Below are 24,948 nucleotides of genomic sequence, written 5' to 3' on the forward strand. Positions count from 1 at the left end.
CTCTCTCTCTCTCTCTCTCTCTCTCTCTCTCTCTCTCTCTCTCTCTCTCTCTCTCTCTCTCTCTCTCTCTCTCTCTCTCTCTCTCTCTCTCTCTCTCTCTCTCTCTCACTATATATATATATAACTCTCTTTCTCTATCTCTCTATTTCCTATCTCTCTCTCTCTCTACTTACCTCTCTCTCTCTCTCTCTCTCTACTGATCGAACAAGCGACTGAGCTAGGGAGATCTAGACGTCCACGACTGCGGAGGACTACACAACATCGACAGAGGCTGCATCAGAGGATCTAGATAGGTCACTTTGGCTCGACATGCATAACGCCCGGTCAGACTATTGACCATGGAGGAGATTTATGCGACCCGCCAGCGACAGCTGCTGGATCTCCTATGATCTACCTATCCCAGCTAGCTGGTTTAACCGTTTAGTCCATACCCAACAGTTTAGGATTCCATAATATTTTATTTTGTCATCTTCTTACTTTGACTTTGTATCAGATCCATCACATTGTAACTTTCTTGTCTCATATCTCATAGGTCACTTTGGCCTTTCGCAGACGTTAATATAACATTTCATTTCATTTCTCTCCATTTCATTTCTCTCTTTAATTATTTTTCTTTAATTTTAATTTCCTAAGCATACATTATCTCTCTATCTTCTCTCTTTTGTTACCTACACACGCACATTTCTCTCTCTCTCTCTCTCTCTTTCCTACACACCTCTCTCTCTCTCTCTCTCTCTCTCTCTCTCTCTCTCTCTCTCTCTCTCTCTCTCTCTCTCTCTCTCTCTCTCTCTCTCTCTCTCTCTCTACACACACACACACCGCGCGCATTCTCTCTCTCTCTCTTTCCTACACACACACACGATGTAGAGAGAGAGAGAGGGGGGGGGGTTTGGGGGGGGGGGGGGGCGCATAATACATGTCAAAGAGAAAGTTAGAATCATTTTTTATCATGCATTTATGACTGGTCATTCTCCTTTCCAAGCTTGGGATATTTCTATGAAGGAAACACAATCCTATCTTGTTGATGTTAGAAAAAGAGCTAGGGAAATTAGAGCCAAAAGAAAGATGATGATAAAAGGAAGGAACCTTCAATTAGAAGACCTCAATCCAATGCTAGCCCCCCCCCCCCCCCCCCCCCCCCACTGAATTGGTTATGTTCAAAGAAACTCTAAGGAAAGAGCTCCTAGAAGCCCGCAATGCCCTTGCTTGGACTAGGGAATTCTGGGTTATTAAAATAGACAAGCACTCTAAAGAGATGTTCAAGATTTAAAAAAAGGAATCTAGGGACTTTGTTTTTAATAATAGCTTCTCTAATCCCCCTAAAGGGGATGACACTATCTCAGGAGAAAACGCTAAAAATGCTCTCAAGAGGAAACAAGAGTTTCCCCGCAAATTGTTAAAATCTTGAACATGCCCGTCTTGTTAGGAGAGATTAAAGAAACTATTATCAAATTGGAGCTTGGAAAAACACCAAGACTTCAGCGCCTGCGTAATGAGTTTTATATCCAGTTCTTGAAACTTAGCCCCTTATATTCTTCTAGTCTGGCAAGAAGTTGTTGATCTAGGAGCTTTGTCTCAAATATCAACACTTGTGTCATCAAGTTGATACACAAGAAAAGGGATAAAAGGGACCTAGAAAATTGGAGACCTATAACTTGTCTAACTTCTATCTACAAAATCTTTGCTCTATCCTTAGCTAGAAGACTGAATCTTTTAAAGGACCAACTTATCTTTTAGGAGCAAGCGTTAAAATTGCTATCAAGAGGAAAAAAGAGTTTCCCCACAAAAACTGTTGAAACCTTGGACATGCCCATCTTGTTATGAGATAATAAAGAAACTATTATTAAATTGGAGATTGGCAAAACACCAAGAATTTAGGGCCTTCCTAATGCGTTATATATCCAGTTTCAAGATTTCTTAGCCCCTTATATTCTTCTATTCTAGCAAGAAGCTGTGGGTCTAGGAGCTTTGTCTACAAATATCAACACCTTATGTTACTAAGTTGATACACAAGAAAGGGGATAAAGGAGACCTAGACCTATAACTTGTCTAGCTACTATCTACAAAATCTTTTCTGTATCCTTAGCTAGAAGACTCAGTCTCTTTATGGACCAACTTATCTTGAAGGAGCAAAAAGGTTTTATAAATAAAAGATTCATTCTTGATTCCATTATTAGCATTTGGGAAGGAATGCAACATGCATAATTATGTAATTTTTCAGATTTTGATAAGGCCTATGACATGATAGATTCAAAAACTTATTTTACAATCTCTTTTTGCATGGGATTTGGTAAAAAATTTATTAAATTTGTACATATTTTATTTGGTAATGATTTTTCCAAGGTTTCTATCAATGGAATGCTCTCAGATTCTATTTGTTTAAAGAGAAGTATCAGATAGGGTTGCCCCCTTGCTCCTCTCCTTTTTGCAATTGCTTGCACTCAATGCATTTGAAGCAATTGCAAAAAGGAGAGGAGCATCCAATGCAGCTTCTTTGGGATTGTCTGCAAACACTTTTTCTAGGCAGTGGATCTTTCATCAACCATACTAAACTTGCCTTTAGAGTTTCTGTAGGATAGTCCTGAAATTCTACTAATAGTTGGCTGCCAAAAGATCAAGGAAAAATTTTCAGACTTGTGGGGATCCCACAAAGATGGAACTGGGTTCTTGAGAAATCCAGGAGGAAATTTTTTTGTTGGCAATCTATGCAACGTTCATTATACTCTATTGATTTCTTTTATATCCTGTTGGAAACTTGCAAAGAGCCCTTTGAACAAGGCAATAGGCCTTGCTATAATATTTTTGTGGGGAGGCAGCAACTTTGTCAATAGAGTCCAATTGCCTGTAACATCTCTTCCTCACCCAAAAGTAATGGAGGACATGGTATACTCAACTTGGAGGCTCAAGCAACCAAATTGGCAGCTCAGTGGATTCTAAGAACTGCACCCTTTACTGATTATTGGGCACTGTTGATTAAAAATAATATGAGTAAGTTCTCCCTCCTGGAGTATAAAGCTTGGAAAGAGCTACACCTGATGGATCTCATTACTGCACCTACTCCAATCAAACTTGTAGGATCTACCCTCATTTGCAGCTAATGGAATGCATGGTTTTCTCTGAAACACAAATGGAAACCATCTATGGACCTTATGTGTTTTAGAGAATTCCTTTTAGAAGACTACTCATGGTATGGACATCACTTCGGCTCAGATGGGACTGATATCTCTAGAAGAGCTCATATCTGCTTCAAAAAGGGTATTAGATGTTGGAAGCATGTGATAAGGGACAACTCTCCACTTTTCAAAGAATTGTCTTGCTAACCATTTTCAACTTGATTGCTAATATTCTAGCCTGCAAGATTCAAACGTATAAATATCACCTCATACGATGCTCCTTTACTTTCACGAAAACTTGTGAGCAAATCTACTCTCAATTCTCAAGCTAATCCAACCGTCAACTAGTCTCTAAAAGTAAAGCTCAACTCAAGGTGGGGAACTAAAGGCAATGCAAATTTCAATGTGTGTAGCCCTTCCCCTATTTGCTATCAAACACAACACTCTCCTGTAGCTCATCTTTCACCAAGGCCTCTGGATAGGTAGTAACGTACTTAGGTCTGGTATTAAATCAGGCATCTTCATGGTTGAATCAATCAATCCACCTGTTTTTTGACTGTCGAAAAAATGAGAGCTCTCTAGCCTCGCTCCACTAGCTCTTTGGGGGAGAATCCAATTCCCTTTACATGGAAAGAGCTCTTACTGGGGAAATGCAGAAACGTGGATATTCTTTACTTGGAACGATGTCAAGATTTATTTTCTTATGGCATGGCATTTGTGGGTGTGCGCTAAAACGTGATGATCTACAATAATAAACATCGCGAGGGGGTATGATCTCATCAAGGCTATGGCATGGCATTTGTGGGTGTGCGCTAAAATGTGATGATCTACAATAATAAACATCGCGAGGGGGTATGATCTCATCAAGGCTACTAAAAGACTTCAACTGCTCATTAAAGAAGTTCCATATTGGAGTATGAATTGACATTCAATGGTACCATCTAATGGCCAGATGTTATGTAAACTCCAAAAGTTTATATTCTTGGAGTCCATCGTACCCTTTATGGATGTGTGTTGACTCCCTCCAAAAGTTTATGCTTGGAGTCCATCCTGTCTAATTTGGTAAAAAGATAACCCATGATGAATGTTCTCCTTTATGGATGTGTGTGACTAAGTTTATGCTTGGAGTCCATCCTGTCTAATTTGGTAAAAAGATAACCCATGATGAATGTTCTCCTTTATGGATGTGTGTGACTGCCTCCATATTTTTAGGTTAGGGTTTACTTGCCCCACACAAAATGCAACACACACATGCTCAAGCACACACGCACAGAAGCAATATAAAGCTTGGCTAATGTGTGGGGCTATATATCATGATGCTACAATAGTCACTAGAGCCCCGTCGATATTTGGCACAATACTCGAGCTCTCAAAGTTCTATAATTAAGTGTGCGGACGAAGGTACCAATCGTATATCGAGCATGACAAACTTCCATCCTATCATTCCAGAGTCTTTTAAGGTTGCTACTTTGGTCGCAATATGAATGCAAGGGAGGGCATTAGTTGGCGGCACCATGGCTAGCAAGCTACTATTTCTCTATTGCCACAAACTACTCGATGCAGGTGCTCTTAATATGCTCCTAGAAATAGTCTGAAAACCCGACTCGAGGAGCCAAATATGGATTTTCTACAAGAAAGTTCTAAACTTAAAAAAGCATTATTTAGGTACCCTCTTGAGGCTCAAAGCGGCCCTGTGTTGCTAGAACCTCTCTCAAAGCGGCCCTGTGCATCAAAACTTTATGGTAAAAAAAGAAAATTCAGACGCAGGCTTGCAAAACTGTCGATCTGCGAATTCATTGCAAAAAAGAATGCAATCATTTGGACATGCATGAATTTTGTTGTAGTGCAGCCAACTGAGGTCAGAAGTTGCTTTGCGTCTGGCCTAGAGAGGTTTCATTGCCAACTGGGAGAAGTTGCTCCCGCAATAACCTGTTTAAGCCACATTAAATTAAAGAGCTCTCCGAGCACATCACCATTGCAATCGGAAAATCTCTTTTGTAAATTACGTACCTAAACAAAGTAGTGACGCTTGCATCTGACCACCCATACACTGACTGAAGATTCAAAAATGCAAGACAAGTACGAAGCACAGATATTTTGGCGCCTTCATAGATTGGTTGACGTGCCAACTTCCTCAACATGTCTTCAGGAGATAGGCGCACGGCTTCTGGTGCTGTTTCGTTCGCGTTCTCCTCGCTTGTCTCGAAGAAGGCATCCAGCATCTCCTCCATGCCGTCATCTTCTGTCTGTAAGCCCTTTTCTGCTTCCATCCGTGGATCTATATTGGTCTATATTGGTCAGACCTTCACGCATAATCTTTTTTCTCTCTCTCCCGGATGTAGGTGCTATGTCGCGGAAATCAATGCCCGTTCCGTAGGAGTCGTATCGCAGATTCTGTACGATTTCTCTAGCAAACTCTCCGTACTTGTGCACATGCTCATTACATATCCTATGCTTGTGCAGGATTTGATACTTGCAGAGCGTGCACGAGCATGCAATCTTTTCCTCCATGTTAGTTGATGACGTTGCCATCTACAATGATTATGAATGTTGTTTTAATATATATATATATATATATATACTCCTCACAATGTAAACTACCTCGCAATCTCTAGTCTTGCCCAATCTCCGTACACCTCGGTCCAGAGGTGTACGGAGATCAGGACCACCGGGTCAAAATCTCGTCTTTATTGGTCAAATCCTATATGGGTAGACACATACGTGCACTCCCAGGTGTACATGGCAATGCATGTAGCAGACAAAACCCCTTTCCCTCTTTTAGTTCCATAGTTTCTTCTCTATCTACGAACTCACCTGCCTCCATTCCGAGGTAGCCTGTCAGAGAAAGCTTTCCAATGCCGCACTTGATGAAAGCACAAGCCATGGAAGTTCTCAGCCCAATGAAAGTTTTCTGCCTGATTGTAAACCGGACGGGGCCTCCATGTCCAAGCCAGAAGATAATGTGGAGATGGATGAGCAACTTGAGAAAGATTCAGAAGCCTTGCATGGTTCTTGCTCAAGAAAGCGATCTCAATCTCTCTTTCTCTCTCGATCTCACTCTCGCTATCTCTCTTTCTCTCTCTCTCTCGATCTCGCTCTTGCTATCTCTCTTTCTCTCTCTATTTTCTTATTTTCCTATCTCTCTCTCTGTCTCGCTCTTCACTTTCCTACCCCCCCCTCTCTCTCTCTCTCTCTCTCTCTCTCTCTCTCTCTCTCTCTCTCTCTCTCTCTCTCTCTCTCTCTCTCTCTCTCTCTCTCTCTCTCTCTCTCTCTCTCTCTCTCTCTACTGATCGAACAAGCGACTGAGCTAGGGAGATCTAGACGTCCACGACTGCGGAGGAATACACAACATCGACAGAGGCTGCATCAGAGGATCTAGCTAGGTCACTTTGGCTCGACATGCATAACGCCCGGTCAGACTACTGACCATGGAGGAGATTGATGAGACCCGCCAGCGACAGCTACTGGATCTCCTATGATCTACCTATTCCAGCTAGCTGGTTTAACCATTTAGTCCATACCCAACAGTTTAGGATTCCATAATATTTTATTTTGTCATCTTCTTACTCTGACTTTGTATCAGATCCATCACATTGTAACTTTCTTGTCTCATGTCTCATAGGTCACTTTGGCCTTTCGCAGACGTTAAAATAACATTTCATTTCATTTCTCTCTTTAATTATTTTTCTTTAATTTTAATTTCCTAAGCATACATTAATTCTCTATCTTCTCTCTTTGATTACCTACACACACACATTTCTCTCTCTCTCTCTCTCTCTCTCTCTCTCTCTCTCTCTCTCTCTCTCTCTCTCTCTTTTTCCTACACACACACACACTTCTCTCTCTCTCTCTCTCTCTCTCTCTCTCTCTCTCTCTCTCTCTCTCTCTCTCTCTCTCTCTCTCTCTCTCTTTCCTACACACACACACACGATGTAGAGAGAGAGAGAGGGGGGGGGGGGGGGGGGGGGGGGGGCATAATACCTGTCAAAGAGAAAGTTAGAATCATTTTTTATCATGAATTTATGACTGGTCATTCTCCTTTCCAAGCTTGGGATATTTCTATGAAGGAAACACAATCCTATCTTGTTGATGTTAGAAAAAGAGCTAGGGAAATTAGAGCCAAAAAAAAGATGATGATAAAAGGAAGGATTCTTCAATTAGAAGACCTCAATCCAATGCTAGCCCCCCCCCCCCCACTGAATTGGTTATGTTCAAAGAAACTCTAAGGAAAGAGCTCCTAGAAGCCCACAATGCCCTTGCTTGGACTAGGGAATTCTGGGTTATTAAAATAGACAGGCACTCTAAAAAGATGTTCAAGATTTAAAAAAAGGTCTAGGGACTTTGTTTTTACTAATAGCTTCTCTAATCCTCCTAAAGGGGATGACACTATCTCAGGAGAAAACGCTAAAAATGCTCTCAAGAGGAAACAAGAGTTTCCCCGCAAATTGTTAAAATCTTGAACATGCCCGTCTTGTTAGGAGAGATTAAAGAAACTATTATCAAATTGGAGCTTGGAAAAACACCAAGACTTCAGCGCCTGCATAATGAGTTTTATATCCAGTTCTTGAAACTTAGCCCCTTATATTCTTCTAGTCTGGCAAGAAGTTGTTGATCTAGGAGCTTTGTCTCAAATATCAACACTTGTGTCATCAAGTTGATACACAAGAAAAGGGATAAAGGGGACCTAGAAAATTGGAGACCTATAACTTGTCTAACTTCTATCTAGAAAATCTTTGTTCTATCCTTAGCTAGAAGACTGAATCTTTTAAAGGACCAACTTATCTTTTAGGAGCAAGCGTTAAAATTGCTATCAAGAGGAAAAAAGAGTTTCCCCACAAAAACTGTTGAAACCTTGGACATGCCCATCTTGTTATGAGATAATAAAGAAACTATTATTAAATTGGAGCTTGGCAAAACACCAAGAATTTAGGGCCTTCCTAATGCGTTATATATCCAGTTTCAAGATTTCTTAGCCCCTTATATTCTTCTAGTCTAGCAAGAAGCTGTGGGTCTAGGAGCTTTGTCTACAAATATCAACACCTTATGTTACTAAGTTGATACACAAGAAAGGGGATAAAGGAGACCTAGACCTATAACTTGTCTAGCTACTGTCTACAAAATCTTTTCTGTATCCTTAGCTAGAAGACTCAGTCTCCTTATGGACCAACTTATCTTGAAGGAGCAAAAAGGTTTTATAAATAAAAGATTCATTCTTGATTCCATTATTAGCATTTGGGAAGGAACGCAACATGCATAATTATGTAATTTTTCAGATTTTGATAAGGCCTATGACATGATAGATTCAAAAACTTATTTTACAATCTCTTTTTGCATGGGATTTGGTAAAAAAATTATTAAATTTGTACATATTTTATTTGGTAATGATTTTTCCAAGGTTTCTATCAATGGAATGCTCTCAGATTCTATTTGTTTAAAGAGAAGTATCAGATAGGGTTGCCCCCTTGCTCCTCTCCTTTTTGCAATTGCTTGCACTCAATGCATTTGAAGCAATTGCAAAAAGGAGAGGAGCAGTCAATGCAGCTTCTTTGGGATTGTCTACAAACACTTTTTCTAGGCAGTGGATCTTTCATCAATTACCATACTAAACCTGCCTTTAGAGTTTCTGTAGGATAGTCCTGAAATTCTACTAATAGTTGGCTGCAAAAAGATCAAGGAAAAATTTTCAAACTTGTGGGCATCCCACAAAGATGGAACTGGGTTCTTGAGAAATCCAGGAGGAAAATTTTTTTTGCTGGCAATCTATGCAACGTTCATTATACTCTATTGATTTCTTTTATATCCTGTTGGAAACTTGCAAAGAGCCCTTTGAACAAGGCAATAGGCCTTGCTATAATATTTTTGTGGGGAGGCAGCAACTTTGTCAATAGAGTCCAATTGCCTGTAACATCTCTTCCTCACCCAAAAGTAATGGAGGACTTGGTATACTCAACTTGGAGGCTCAAGCAACCAAATTGGCAGCTCAGTGGATTCTAAGAACTGCACCCTTTACTGATTATTGGGCACTGTTGATTAAAAATAATATGAGTAAGTTCTCCCTCCAGGAGTATAAAGCTTGGAAAGCGCTACACCTGATGGATCTCATTACTGCACCTAATCCAATCAAACTTGTAGGATCTACCCTCATTTGCAGCTAATGGAATGCATGGTTTTCTCTGAAACACAAATGGAAACCATCTATGGACCTTATGTGTTTTAGAGAATTCCTGTTAGAAGACTACTCATGGTATGGACATCACTTCGGCTCAGATGGGACTGATATCTCTAGAAGAGATCATATCTGCTTCAAAAAGGGTATTAGATGTTGGAAGCGTGTGATAAGGGACAACTCTCCACTTTTCAAAGAATTGTCTTGCTAACCATTTTCAACTTGATTGCTAATTTTCTAGACTGCAAGATTCAAACGTATAAAAAACTTCTAAATATCACCTCATACGATGCTCCTTTACTTTCACGAAAACTTGTGAGCAAATCTACTCTCAATTCTCAAGCTAATCCAACCGTCAACTAGTCTCTAAAAGTAAAGCTCAACTCAAGGTGGGGAACTAAAGGCAATGCAAATTTCAATGTGTGTAGCCCTTCCCCTATTTGCTATCAAACACAACACTCTCCTGTAGCTCATCTTTCACCAAGGCCTCTGGATAGGTAGTAACGTACTTAGGTCTGGTATTAAATCAGGCATCTTCATGGTTGAATCAATCAATCCACCTGTTTTTTGATTGTCGAAAAAATGAGAGCTCTCTAGCCTCGCTCCACTAGCTCTTTGGGGGAGAATCCAATTCCCTTTACATGGAAAGAGCTCTTACTGGGGAAATGCAGAAACGTGGATATTCTTTACTTGGAACGATGTCAAGATTTATTTTCTTATGGCATGGCATTTGTGGGTGTGCGCTAAAATGTGATGATCTACAATAATAAGCATCGCGAGGGGGTATGATCTCATCAAGGCTATGGCATGGCATTTGTGGGTGTGCGCTAAAATGTGATGATCTACAATAATAAGCATCGCGAGGGGGTATGATCTCATCAAGGCTATGGCACGGCATTTGTGGGTGTGCACTAAAATGTGATGATCTACAATAATAAACATCGCGAGGGGGTATGATCTCATCAAGGCTCATTAAAGAAGTTCCATATTGGAGTATGAATTGACATTCAATGGTATCATCTAATGGCCAGATGTTATGTAAACTCCAAAAGTTTATATGCTTGGAGTCCATCATACCCTTTATGGATGTGTGTTGACTCCCTCCAAAAGTTTATGCTTGGAGTCAACCTGTCTAATTTGGTAAAAAGATCGTTCTCCTTTATGGATGTGTGTGATGCCTCCATATTTTTAGGTTAGGGTTTCCTTGCCCCACACCAACACCAATAAACACCGTCTAATAAGCTGGGACACTACAAAATGCCACACACATGCTCAAGCACACAGGCACAGAAGCAATATAAAGCTTGGCTAATGTGTGGGGCTATATATCATGATGCTACAATAGTCACTAGAGCCCCACAGAAGCAATATAAAGCTTGGCTAATGTGTGGGGCTATATATCATGATGCTACAATAGTCACTAGAGCCCCGTCGATATTTGGCACAATACTCGAGCTCTCAAGTTCTATAATTAAGTGTGCGGACGAAGGTACCAATAGTATATCGAGCATGACAAACTTCCATCCTAGAAACAGAGTGAAAACCCGACTCGAGGAGCCAAATATGGATTTTCTACAAGAAAGTTCTACTAAACTTGAAAAAGCATTATTTAGGTACGCTCTTGAGGCTCAAAGCGGCCCTGTGTTGCTAGAAACTCTCTCAAAGCGGCCCTGTGCATCAAAAATTTATGGTAAAAAAAGAAAATTGAGACGCAGGCTTGCAAAACTGTCGATAGATTCTGTTATTATATATAATTCCAAAACTCAGGCTTTGCTGCGCGTGAGCATGACATACGAGCAAAAAGTAGGCCGGAAGGTAATATAAAAGCTCCAGTTGCAGCTCTTATTTATCTAGACACATGACACCCCACTACTTCTGCTGTCTACAGTCTTCATAGCACCTCAAGAGAAGCCAGAGCCCAAGCTGGCAGCTCACGTCGATGCTTCCTTCTCTCTTCCTCCTCGCGCCTCCGCCTCCGCCTCTGCTCCTCCTCCCTCCTGCGTTCCTCTTCATGCCTGCGCTCTTCTTCACGCCTGCGCCTCTCCTCTTCCTCCTCCCGCAGTCTCCTCTGCTCTTCCTCTTCACGTTGTTTCTGCTGCTGTTCGCTCTCCTTTCTGCCTACACTCTCATTGCCCCGGTCACCTCGTCGCCCTCTTTTGGAGGGGGGGAAGAAGACCTCCTCATCCCTGCCAAGTTCTCTGAGCTGCTGTTCATCGACATTGAAGGCGGCGGCGGCAACTTGCTTAGGGATACCACGGTAGACCGAGTTCTTGCCTGCCAGGAAGGTGGTGCGAGGGCTGCAAAAAGCAGCCAGGAGATCCAAGGAAAACCATTGAGGAGATCAAAAATGCATTACATGCACTTAAAATGCGCTGCATTATCATTCAATACTGTGCGACGACATGATGCTGAGCAATTATGTTCAAAAGAAACCTTGATGATGTAACTAGCTTGATCCATTCAAGTCCTTGGTCTCCTGCAATTTTCACTGAAGGGAAGAACTGAGGAATAACTAGCATAGTGCCCTCACGCACTTCTTGATCGAACACATTCTCCCCGTCTCCGCTCGCCACTTGAACTCGGCCGTTCCCTCGAGTGAAGTAGAAAAGTTCGTGCCCATTGTGCACGAACGAAGGCGCCATCATTGCATTCTGATGGAAGCGAGAATTCAACATTCAGCAGACTGTCTTATCCTTTATTAATTACAGTCTTCAATCCTTAAACTAATTTATCGCTGTCCTACTTTGTATTAATTGAACAAGCATAATTTTTTTAAAAGCTGTTAATTACCTTCTCCAAGGACACCTTCACTGCACTAAATCCAATCTGATGCAAAGCGGGCAGTTTATAGCAATTGACTCTATTGAGAGCACCACCATTCTTTACATAGAGGTCCGGAAACTCATCCCTTATGCTGTACTTGAGCTCCTCAAAGTGGGAAGGGCCTGAAGTTTCCATGAAGGTGTTGCTCTCTTCCTCTTCCTCTCTCCTGCTGCGCCGCTCGGGTATCTGTGGGAAGTGGATCTTTTGCTTCGCTTTCACAATGCCCGCTTCGTTTTGGCGCTCAAGGAGAGACTGGATCGTTTGTTCGTCGACGCCCCATGCGGTGGCGAGAGTGTCTTTGCTGAATCCATGAAGCACAGATCCAAACCTGGCCTGCTTGCTACCAGCAAGTCCAAATTGCTGCATACAAAAGTCCATTTACCAGCAGTTTTTACTATAAGTAACATTGATTCCACTTTTACCAGCAGTGAATAACTAATCATGTTATAATTCATTCACAATTTTCCAGATCTCATATAGCACTAGCAAGGGGTTTGCTGATTACATGAAAGCGCCCGGGATTGGCTCCGTAGCTGGTATCTCCTGCGCATAGAACACGGTGACGCTCATTGCCGTCATTATACCACCAGTAAACAGTTCCCTTGGGCAGGGCAACAACATCCCCCCGCTGCACTTTCCGAATATAAGTTCGCTGATACTCGCTCTCAGCACCGGGGATGACAGCACCCATTTTACCGGACCCTGCACCGCAGATTACAATTACCATTCAGCGAGAGCTAAGCAAGAGAAAGACCATTAATCACAAACTACAAAGGTAATGTCAAAATGGACCTTGCAAAACATAGGCAATCTTGTCCGCATCCGAATACTGTGGCACCAGCAACCCATTCTCTTCCAGCTCGAGCTCCGCTATGCCCACATGCGCATTGCGGATGGCATCGATCTCTTCACTCCAAACACGAAGTTGTCCCCCCTCTGACTGAAGCTGTTCCCGAGGCCGGCCGAGCTCGATTTGAGGATAGCCACGCTCTTCCTCCTCGCGGCCACGATGAGGGCGTCTTCCCCTTTCCTCTCCCTCACGCTCACGGGGCTCCCTCTCCCTGCCACCACGACTAGCCTCGCAAGAGGCAAAGGAGGTGGTCAAGAGACCAAGGAGCAGAAGAAGACTAAGCACTAGCTTCCCTACGCTCGCCGTAGCTACAACTGATCTAGTGGGCACCCTGCTACGCATAAAGAAGCAGGAGTGCAGTGGTCGCCTTTTATAGTAGCGCGCAGCTGGAAGATGAGTTTGGAAAGAGCATGCCCGGCGCAGTGTCGATACGCGGCCTCTGCGAAGCCCCTCTCAATTTGGAAAAATCTTCATTACATGCAACTCTCTTTCTTAAAACTCAAAATTGCCTTTTGATATAATTTCATACGTACTACCTACTCGCTCTCCCTTTATTTTATTCATTTATTTCATAGATTCTTTATTTATGATTTCCTTCCTTCCATCTGAAAGGTCACCATATTACCTTCACCTCATAAAGGGACAAGAGCGAACACTCGAACCTGCGCGTGAGGGTAGCAAGGACCTTTCAGCGCAGCCCATTGCATTAATAAAAAAGATTGCCCAGCTTTCCACTTTGCCTGCCGCCTTGCCGTTGACTTCAAGCGATAACGCCCTTGACAAGAAGCTGTTCAAGCACTTTCTGTGCTCTCTCTCTCTCTCTCTCTCCCTCCACACGATTGGATGAGGAGAATCTGCCTTGATTCTCCTCTTCTTTTCTTTTTCGAAAATCGTCACTCCAACAAAAAAGGGGGTCTTCGACGCAGGTTTCGACGTATCCCGTCGAAAAAATCGTCGAAATACGTGTCCCTACAAAAACGTCGCAATATGCGTCGATATACGCGTCGAAAGGTACTGTTATCGACGCATAATTCCACGTGTCTAGCATCGCAGATTGCGACGATCGTAACAGGAAAAAAATTTCTTTGGCAGAGGACAAGCAGCCTAGCCTGTGCCCAGTGAAAAGATGGACACAGCCACAACCAGACTGACTGTCTTCTGCCCAACAAAGCGAGCAGCACCAAAATCAACCGTGCTCCCGCAGAAATTTTGGCAAAGTTCCCTTCGTTTTTTAACATAAATTTTTCAAACAAAACCATATGTATACGCCTCCTACATGCTATCCATGTAGGATCTGACATGAGATTTCAGGCACAACTTGATGGAAGAAATGAAACGAACTTTGTGCAAAACCATAACCATATATGAAATCCACTAATGACTAGGCGTCACAACCTGCACATAGAACAAAGCACAAAATTAGTATCCAATCATCAATAAATCTTTAGTAAAGCTTTGAGTACAACTTAATTATCAATAGCCAAGGCAGCTCGTTAACGACACTGTCACTTGGATTGATTGAAATTTAAGGAGTTTAAGCTACTTACAAAGATTACGCGGGCCGTTAACGACGCCATGATTTAACAATAAGATTAACAAAGTTTAAGTTGATGATGATGATGATTGAGACTGAATCAACTAAGAAAAAGTGTCATAAAAACTAATATCTAACCAATCATTTTAAATTGATCATTTATGTGGGAGAATAAACGGGAACAAGGGTTAGAATATAGGTATGTGCTTTAGATGCATCTCAACACGGGACCAAAGGTATTGGGTCCAAATGGGAGATGGTCTATCAAAGAGCAATGCTAATGGAGATTAAAGACCCTAGGGTTAGCTTCATTGGTTGTATGCAAGATTAGGTGTACCCAATTTTGGTAGTTTATGCAGCTTTAGACTGCAGAAAATCAAGCTTTTTATGCAAACGTTATTGCATGACACCCTACCTATACTCATTTCTAAGAGCCAAGAATTGGTGGCCACATAAAAGGCTTAGGTACTAACATACCAAAAAGGACCGATTTCTAAACAAACTAAAGAAAATAGTAGTTTTTGTGTGTAAGGAATGTCTTGGTTTGATCTGTCACGTCCTGTCACAACATTGTGATCTTAACAGAGATTCTTATATAAGTCTCTTATCACTTACTTAATTTTGAAATAAAATTGCACATGAATCTTGCATATGCTTAAAGAGAATATTTGGAATTATTAAAGTTTTTCTACTCATTTCTTTAAACTATTAGTAATTATCTTTGTGAAGAATTTCAACAATTCTTACATCACTATTTCTACACAAGATATATATAGATGCAAGGCTAATTTCTCAAGATCCTACGGTCATTTGATAGATATAATTATGCGGAATGTGGTGAGACAAAAAAAAACCATACTTTAACAGTTGAATATTGACAGATCTTCCTTGGAAAATTTACATAGAATATCAATAAATAAAATTCAACTCTTCTAAAAATTATAAAAAATTAATTAGTTATTGTTTTCTCATGCATTTGATATATATTATAGTTTATGGCACAAGGAACCCATAGAAAAAATAGTGTGTGTAGTTTGGCTTCATAAGCTTATCTTTTATCCATTTTACTATGTGCAACCTTTGGATTATCCTTAGTGTACATCTTAGGGTCAAAAATTTATCAAAGATTAAAAAACTTTACGATTTTTCATTCTCCAAGGGTATACTTAGAATTTTAGTCCTAGTTGGCCATGCTAGCATACAAGGTGTAGACAAATGTGTTGAACACCTTGAGTGTCACACTTTCCACCTAACTACCAAAATTGGGTACACCTAATCTTGCACACACTTCAAGAACTCTACAAGTTAGTGCTTAAAAGTCCTTTGACCTTAGGTAATGAGCTTGAGGTGAGAGCCCGGCCCAAGCTTGAGGGGCTGTCGTGCTTGATGACTAAGATGGTTGAGGTGCTTGCCGACTAGGGAGCCTGAGGTGCTTGTGGGAACACTACCCAGGCTTTAGGTGCTTTGTCATGCTTGTTGAATAAGGTGCTTGAAGGTAAGGTGTCCAAAAATTCAAATCCCATCCCTACAAGAGAGGGGGCGAGCTCTAAAGCTAGGGGGATGAGAGAGAATACACGCTCCCTCACACAAGGCAAGCTTGGTACAAAGAAAGCAAAAAGAACACTTGTCAAGCTCCTCCTCATGTTGCCCCCATTGTGTGCCTAGAGCCTATTGGTTGGCCTCTCAAGGGGTCCAATGATAAATTAATTAATTTAATTAAATTTTTTACATTTATCAACTCCTCTCTCTCAAAGGGGAAAGGAGGACACTTGTCCCAAGACTAGCATCCTTGCTTGATATGACTCTTGCTTGTGATTGGCTAGGCGTGGAGGGGTAAAATGAGCTTCAAGCATGAGCTACAAGGGGGGGTCGACCAAGGAAGCTAGGGGCATGCTTGGGAGGGTATACTCTCCCACACACACTCTCATTGTGTGAAGTGCAAAGTGCAAGAGCTCCATCTCCTTCTCCGAGCAAGTAGAGAAGTTGAGAGCTACACCAACACTTTTGGCTATGGAATGCAAATCCAACCAAGCGCCATGCTTCAATGCTTAAGATTTCCATCTTCTCCATCTTCATTACTATGATATTATGTATTCTAGCAAGAAGAGTGATGATAAGTGAGGAACTAATTCTTTCTCCTATGAAATGTTTCTTCTTCCTCTTCGATCCCTACCCTCATTCCCCACTAGCTCTCTGCACCTTCGAAGGTGTTTGAGGCCTTGGGACTGAGGCTTGGGATAGTTAATGCTTTCCACAAAGTTTATGTTATGCTCCTGATGCATGAAGCTTTACATCTTCATTGCATCACCTAGGTCACAAGGAAGACAAATATGGTATTGTACCAAGTCTCTCTTATGGGAGAAACTATAATATAAAAGTCTATCGAGGGGGGACCGCCGGCTCCACATAAGTCCGGTCCTCTATTGTTGTCATGTTCCCTAAACTCTCTCTCTTTTGTAAAAGTATTGTTTATGCCAAGTTAACTAAATGTTATGTTTATGTTGCTACCATCAATTAAGTACACCCTCTATGCTCACAAAGTAATTCCACAAACTGCTATCTCTAATTTCCGCTACTCTCAAAGTTTAAAGGCCATTTCCATTACATTGGTATCAGAGCATTTCGTTTGTCTTTTCTTGCTTAAGAAGAGAGGTTGTTAAGTAGCCTATAAATGGTTGATTTTAAAAAGGCATCTTGGCCGATCAACATTTCCAACTAAGCGGGTCTGAAGCACCTACTTCTTTGCTCTAGAACTGTCATAAAATCTAATATCTAACTGACCCAAATGATTTTTTCATATTAAATTGACCATTTAATGTGGGAGAATAGACGGGGACAAGGGTTATAATATAGACATGTGCTTACGGGTCTATCTCAATACGGGGCCAAAGGTAAAGGGGTCCAAATGAGAGATGACATGTCAAAGAGCAAGGCTAGCTAACGGAGATTAAAGACCTTAGGGTTAGCTTTGTTAAATACCTCTAATGGTTAGTGTTAAAAGTCCTTTGACCTAGGTAAGCTAGGGTTGAGCTTGAGGAGGTAACCCTACTGAAAGGCCATAGGGAGATAGACATGCCAATAATTACCCAACCATACCTATTTATAGGCCCTTGGCCCTCTGGCTCTTAGATATATATAGCCCCTATACCGCAGGTGTATCCGTCGGTCCTTGGCCAGGGTCGTGCCCTCCTATAGTCCTACCCTTGGCATGACATTACTCCCCCCTTGGAGAAGCATTCTCGTCCGCAAAAACAAAAGTGGTAGGATCTTCATAAGAACACTAATGTTTTCCACAGTGGTATCCCTCATGGATCCAGCTGTTTGTTTGACCAAAACACAATACAGTAGGAGGTTCAATGAAATCAAGAATAACATCGTGATTTTGCACATTGTTGTCCTTTGGAACCATCAATAGGTAGACTCCATTTAGAATGCACAAGAGCATGCTTAAACGAGTTATCACAACAAAGATGTACGTGAAAGAGTACCGCTTTTCACTTTCCGTGAAAGTAACTGGATGACCTAACTCATCAGCCAAGTTTAAGTCCTTAACTTGTTCTCAAATTTCATCAGTAAACAACCCCACCATAACTAGTGTTCAAGGTTGAGAACCTGACTTATACATGAAGAGACTAAACCTAGTCGCAAACATGCTTTAACTGATGGTAAGCAAACTCCCAGTAGAGCAATAAATGCTTATTAAATGTATTGCTTAGTGCTAATTTACGCACTTTTCATATCCTTTAGCCCAAGATTACACTTTGTAATCTGCCTATCACCTTGGATAACTGACAGTACTGAGGTGTGTTTTCCCCACGATTTACAGATAGTCTTCCTAGATGGATGGTAAACGGGAGCACAATATCGCACAAGATTGCTGAGGAATCAACAATTGCCTGAATAACCAGCATGGTTAACTTGAAAGATCCACAAGCACCCAAACCAAACCATGACCTCTATTGGTGATTAGTAGACCAAAAAGTAATCTCATAGAGAAACGACTCTGATACCAGTGAAAGGCCATAGGGAGATAGACATGCCAATAACCACCCAACCATACCTATTTATAGGCCCTTCTCCCTCTGGCTCTTAGCTATATATAGCCCCTGTACCGCATGTGTATCCATTGGCCCTTGGCCAGGGCCGAGCCCTCCTATAGTCCTACCCTTGGCATGACGCCTGCCCAAGCTTGAAGTGCTTGTCATGCTTGCTAAATAAGATGCTTCAGGTGCTTGTCGTGCTTGATGACTACAAGGCTTGAGATGCTTGTCTTGCTTGCTGACTAAGATGCTTAAGGTGCTTGTCGTGCTTGATGACTAAGATGCTTGAGGGGCTTGAAGGCTATTGATGACTAAGATGCTTAAGGTGCTTGTCGTGCTTGATGACTACAAGGCTTGAGGTGCTTGTCTTGCTTGCTGACTAAGATGCTTAAGGTGCTTGCCGTGCTTGATGACTAAGATGCTTGTCATGCTTGAAGGCTATAGATGAAGGTTCCACGCGTGTCACACCATATTGGAATGCAACAAGGCCTTGCAACAACAATATGAATTAGGCAAGTTGCACATCATTGAACCAAACTAAATTTTAGGTTTGTTACATTATTTTTCTTGGTTTCCATGCATGTGTGTTGAAATGAACTACCCACTCAACTCCAAAGCATGGTACATCTTCCCTTCAATGTAAACCTTGTACCAACCCACTATAGATTCATGCAATTTTGAGATTTGTGCTACTTTTGTAATATTCTCTAATAAAAAATTTGCCATGGCTTTGTTTTTGCTTGGAGCTCCCAAAGGTGACTTTTTTTCTAAATTTACAGCGAACCTTGCATATCTGATAAGTGTTCTCTCTTTGCATGTACATTTCCTTAGCATTCTACAAAACAGATTTTATTTTACTACTCAAGAATTGTGCTCCATGTGAAATAAGCTTGTCTTAAAGCTCAAGGCAAAACAGACATAACTAAAAATAAAAATAATCAAGTTCAGTGCATAGCAGCTAACATCTTTCAACCGATTAAGTTTATCGAGCTAACAAAATGAATTCTATATTCTAGTACTTTACAAAGAAATAGGATCCTTAGACATCGGACATCTGTGACTGAAAAAGAGAAAGTACGATGGCAAGGCTAACCAAGCATCCATAGTTGAGAAACAAGTGCTTCAATAGTAGTGAAGCCAGCAAGATCCTCATTGTTAGCATACAACAAGACCCACACATTGGAAGTCCCCCAAAATATTAAAGTTTTTGTCAACAAGAACCTAGCTTTGCAATTACATACAACAGTGAAAGATGCAATATTATTGTGTTCATGTATCTAATAGACTAAGACATTCTTGACTAAGAATAGAACAAGAAACTAATGCATGAGAGCACAAGGAAAAGATCACATAAATTGCAAGTTCATTTTAAAAAGTGATCACATGTTTGATGCTAGTGGGAAGAGAGACAGAATGAAGAAGCATCGAACAAGACGTACTAAGCATTTCACGTTCCCACTAGCTTTATTAAAATCAAATAGCATAATTTATGTGAAAGCAAAAAACATTATACTTCTCCTCTGAGTGTGTGCAAGTGTATGTGAACATTTGTGCGACAAAAAAAGAGAGAGAAGAGAAAAACAAGAAAGCTTCATCAACATCTACATGCTGAAGTGGACCTATGAGACATAACAATGCACATGGAAGTATCCTCTAGGTATTCCAAAAAGGGCCAAAAGTGTTGAAAATAAACATGCCACAAAAGAAAATGGGTAGTTTGAGGGCATGTATACATGTGTATGAGGGATGGGAGGGATGGAGCTCTAACTCTAATGACAACAATGAAATGCAAAATACAACGAGCTTCATCCAGGTAAGGAGTGAAGAGTCCTTGTAGTATAGCACTTGGATCTGAGAAGGCCCACTGTTATCTCCCTCTATTTGCTATGCTCACAACATAGTAATCAAGTCTCCCAGTGATGGTACTCTCTAGACTTGGTATCTTGCAAAACATAGGCAATCTTGTCCGCATCCGAATACTGTGGCACCAGCAACCCATTCTCTTCCAGCTCGAGCTCCGCTATGCCCACATGCGCATTGCAGATGGCATCGATCTCTTCACTCCAAACACGAAGTCGTCCCCCCTCTGACTGAAGCTGTTCCCGAGGCCGGCCAAGCTCGATTTGAGGATAGCCATGCTCTTCCTCCTCGCGGCCACGATGAGGGCGTCTTCCCCTTTCCTCTTCCTCACGCTCACGGGGCTCCCTCTCCCCGCCACCACGACTAGCCTCGCAAGAGGCAAAGGAGGTGGTCAAGAGACCAAGAAGCAGAAGAAGACTAAGCACTAGCTTCCCTGCACTCGCCATAGCTACAACTAATCTAGTGGGCACCCTGCTACGCATAAAGAAGCAAGAGTGCAGTGGTCGCCTTTTATAGTAGCGCGCAGCTGGAAGATGAGTTTGGAAAGAGCATGCCCGGCGCAGTGTCGATTCGCGGCCTCTGCGAAGCCCCTCTCAATTTGAAAAAATCTTCATGACATGCAACTCTCTTTCTTAAAACTCAAAATTGCCTTTTGATATAATTTCATACGTACTACCTACTCGCTCTCCCTTTATTTTATTCATTTATTTCATAGATTCTTTATTTATGATTTCCTTCCTTCCATCTGAAAGGTCACCATATTACCTTCACCTCATAAAAAGGCAGAAGAGCGAACACTCGAACCTGCGCGTGAGGGTAGCAAGGACCTTACGCCCCATCATCTAACCAGTTGCACAGCGCTAGTCATCAACTGCTTTAGCGCAGCCCATTGCATTAATAAAAAAGATTGCCCAGCTTTCCACTTTGCCTGCCGCCTTGCCGTTGACTTCAAGCGATAACGCCCTTGACAAGAAGCTGTTCAAGCACTTTCTGTGCTCTCTCTCTCTCTCTCTCTCTCTCTCTCTCTCTCTCTCTCTCTCTCTCTCTCTCTCTCTCTCTCTCTCTCTCCACACGATTGGATGAGGAGAATCTGCCTTGATTCTCCTCTTCTTTTCTTTTTCGAAAATCGTCACTCCAACAAAAAAGGGGGTCTTCGACGCAGGTTTCGACGCACCCCGTCGAAAAAATCGTCGAAATATGCGTCCCTACAAAAACGTCACAATATGCGTCGATATATGCGTCGAAAGGTATTGTTATCGATGCATATTTCGATGTGCCTAGCATCGCACATTGCGACGATCGTAACAGGAAAAAAATTTCTTTGGCAGAGGACAAGCAGCCTATCCTGTGCCCAGTGAAAAGATGGACACAGCCACAGCCAGACTGGCTGTCCTCTGCCCAAGAAAGCGAGCAACACCAAAATCAACCGTGCTCCCGCAGAAATTTCGGCAGAGTTCCTTTCGTTTTTTAACATAAATTTTTCAAACAAAACCATATGTATACGCCTCCTACATGCTATCCATGTAGGATCTCACATGAGATTTAAGGCACAACTTGATGGAAGAAATGAAACGAACTTTGTGCAAAACCATAACCATATATGAAATCCACTGATGACTAGACGTCACAACCTGCACATAGGATAAGTCACAAAATTAGTATTGATATTACTTCACATATACTTATTTAATTAAATCAACTCACACATATTAACGTCTCACCTCAATCGATCAGCAAGACTCTAAGGCCTCCCAGTCTACAGGCTCTCCTGAAGCATCAAGATCATTCAATACTTCAAGACATGTGTGTGAGAGAGATCAACAGACACAGATAGCTTCAACAATCACTGTAATCATCAATAAATCTTTAGTAAAGCTTTGAGTACAACTTAATTATCAATAGCCAAGGCGGCTCGTTAACGACGCTGTCACTTGGATTGATTGAAATTTAAGGAGTTTAAGCTACTTACAAAGATTACGCGGGCCGTTAACGACGCCATGATTTAACAATAAGATTAACAAAGTTTAAGCTGATGATGATGATGATTTTTTATTTTTTTTGAGAGAGTAGAACTTTGAAATTACAACACACACACCCAACCCCGGTAGGTGGAGGCAATCCGACTCTTAAGGTGAGTCATCCCAGCCGGGTTAGGGTGGCCAATCCATCATCATTTGACTAGGGGAAAGCAGCCCCTAAGGGCTACATGTCATGCGAGTTGTCAAGGGGGTTTGAACCCAAGACCTTTGACACAAGGGGCTCTTGCTCTACCAACTAAGCTAGCTCTCGTTGACTAGATTCTTTATTTATGATTTCCTTCCTTCCTTCCATCTGAAAGGTCACCATATTACCTTCACCTCATAAAAAGGCAGAAGAGCGAACACTCGAACCTGCGCGTGAGGGTATCAAGGACCTTACGCCCCATCATCTAACCAGTTGCACAGCGCCAATCGTCAATTGCTTCAACGCAGCCCATTGCATTAATAAAAAAGATTGCCCACCTTTCTACTTTGCCTGCCGCCTTGCCGTTGACTTCAAGCGATAACGCCCTTGACAAGAAGCTGTTCAAGCACTTTCTGTGTTCTCTCTCTCTCTCTCTCTCTCTCTCTCTCTCTCTCTCTCTCTCTCTCTCTCTCTCTCTCTCTCTCTCTCTCTCTCTCTCTCTCTCTCCACACGATTGCATGAGGAGAATCTGCCTTGATTCTCCTCTTCTTTTCTTTTTCGAAAATCGTCACTCCAACAAAAAGGGGGCCTTCGACACAGGTTTTGACGCACCCGGTCGAAAAAATCGTCGAAATACGCATCCCTACAAAAACGTCGCAATACGCGTCGAAAGGTATTGTTATCGACGCATATTTCGACGTGCCTAGCATCGCAGATTGCGACGACCGTAACAGGAAAAATATTTCTTTGGCAGAGGACAAGCAGCCTAGCCTGTGCCCAGTGAAAAGATGGACACAGCCACAGCCAAACTGACTGTCCTCTGCCCAAGAAAGCGATCAGCTGTTAGGTACACATTGCCATAACAAACAACCAATACAGTTAACATACAGTACATATCAAACAGGAAACAGGAAACTGCATATTTCAAACACCATATTGCAAAGAAAACAGGTATGTAACATCAGAGATAAGGAGAAGATAGTGTGCCATTCATCATCATCATTCAGTAATACAACAGAAAGCACAGAACTAATGTAGTAGAGACCCAACTGCATCAACAGGCATAGACATAACTGCTTCTCGTCCTGAGAATTCACGAGACACACAACTAACTTCCCCAAAATATAAAATACCCATGTTCACTTATCCCTAAGGTTCAAAGATAAAGGTTTTAGTTACAGCTCAAAAAGTAATAGCCTGACTGCCCTGAAAGCCTTGATAAATCAGGCACTAACAGCAGCACCAAAATCAACCGTGCTCCCGCAAAAATTTCGGCAAAGTTACCTTCGCTTTTTAACATAAATTTTTCAAACAAAACCATATGTACGCCTCCTACATGCTATCCATGTAGGATCTGACATGAGATTTAAGGCACAACTTGATGGAAGAAATGAAACGAACTTTGTGCAAAACCATAACCATATATGAAAAATATATATATGAAATCCACTGATGACTAGGCGTCACAACCTGCACATAGGACAAGTCACAAAATTAGTATTGATATTACTTCACATGTACTTATTTAATTAAATCAACTCACACATATTAACGTCTCACCTCAATCGATCAGCAAGACTCTAAGGCCTCCCAGTCTACAGGCTCTCCTGAAGCATCAAGATCATTCAATACTTCAAGAGATGTGTGTGAGAGAGATCAACAGACACAGATAGCTTCAACAATCACTGTAATCATCAATAAATCTTTAGTAAAGCTTTGAGTACAACTTAATTATCAATAGCCAAGGCAGCTCGTTAACGACACTGTCACTTGGATTGATTGAAATTTAAGGAGTTTAAGCTACTTACAAAGATTACGCGGGCCGTTAACGACGCCATGATTTAACAATAAGATTAACAAAGTTTAGTTGATGATGATGATGATTGAGACTGAATCAACTAAGAAAAAGTGTCATAAAAAACTAATATCTAACCAATCATTTTAAATTGATCATTTATGTGGGAGAATAAACGGGAACAAGGGTTAGAATATAGGTATGTGCTTTAGATGCATCTCAACACGGGACCAAAGGTATTGGGTCAAATGGGAGATGGTCTATCAAAGAGCAATGCTAATGGAGCTTAAAGACCCTAGGGTTAGCTTCATTGGTTGTATGCAAGATTAGGTGTACCCAATTTTGGTAGTTTATGCAGCTTTAGACTGCAAAAAATCAAGCTTTTTATGCAAACGTTATTGCATGACACCCTAACTATACTCATTTCTAAGAGCCAAGAATTGGTGGCCACATAAAAGCTTAGGTACTAACATACCAAAAAGGACCGATTTCTAAACAAACTAAAGAAAATAGTAGTTTTTGTGTGTAAGGAATGTCTTGGTTTGATCTGTCACGTCCTGTCACAACATTGTGATCTTAACAGAGATTCTTATATAAGTCTCTT

The 24,948-nt window shown here is 41.5% G+C and overlaps 2 protein-coding genes across 2 annotated transcripts; both read right to left on the reverse strand.

Annotated features, from left to right (window-relative positions):
* Positions 1-10,996: 10,996 nt before the first annotated feature.
* LOC147419932 (11S globulin seed storage protein Ana o 2.0101-like) lies at positions 10,997-13,309 on the reverse strand. Its single transcript, XM_086505452.1, has 5 exons — positions 12,895-13,309; positions 12,608-12,804; positions 12,070-12,462; positions 11,713-11,930; positions 10,997-11,576 (listed from the first exon to the last, which is right to left on the reverse strand). The coding sequence occupies exons 1-5, from the start codon at positions 13,292-13,294 to the stop codon at positions 11,171-11,173; spliced, it is 1,614 nt and encodes a 537-aa protein (XP_086361578.1). The 5' UTR covers positions 13,295-13,309; the 3' UTR covers positions 10,997-11,170.
* A 7,121-nt stretch (positions 13,310-20,430) lies between these two features.
* Positions 20,431-20,832, reverse strand: LOC147419933 (uncharacterized). The gene has a single exon (XM_086505860.1). The coding sequence runs from the start codon at positions 20,830-20,832 to the stop codon at positions 20,431-20,433; it is 402 nt and encodes a 133-aa protein (XP_086361986.1).
* Positions 20,833-24,948: the final 4,116 nt, after the last annotated feature.

This window comes from Adiantum capillus-veneris, chromosome 29 (assembly GCF_014529385.1).
Source record: "Adiantum capillus-veneris isolate H3 chromosome 29, ASM1452938v2, whole genome shotgun sequence".
Classification (NCBI taxonomy): Eukaryota; Viridiplantae; Streptophyta; class Polypodiopsida; order Polypodiales; family Pteridaceae; genus Adiantum; species Adiantum capillus-veneris.

Coding starts and splice junctions, on each gene's coding strand:
- LOC147419932 (XM_086505452.1), bottom strand. CDS start 13,294: ATGCGTAGCAGGGTGCCCACTAGATCAGTTGTAGCTACGGCGAGCGTA. Junction 11,931..12,069: donor TGAAGGTGTCCTTGGAGAAG/GTAATTAACAGC, acceptor CGCTTCCATCAG/AATGCAATGATGGCGCCTTC. Junction 11,577..11,712: donor AAGCTAGTTACATCATCAAG/GTTTCTTTTGAA, acceptor TGCTTTTTGCAG/CCCTCGCACCACCTTCCTGG.
- LOC147419933 (XM_086505860.1), bottom strand. CDS start 20,832: ATGGCGAGTGCAGGGAAGCTAGTGCTTAGTCTTCTTCTGCTTCTTGGT.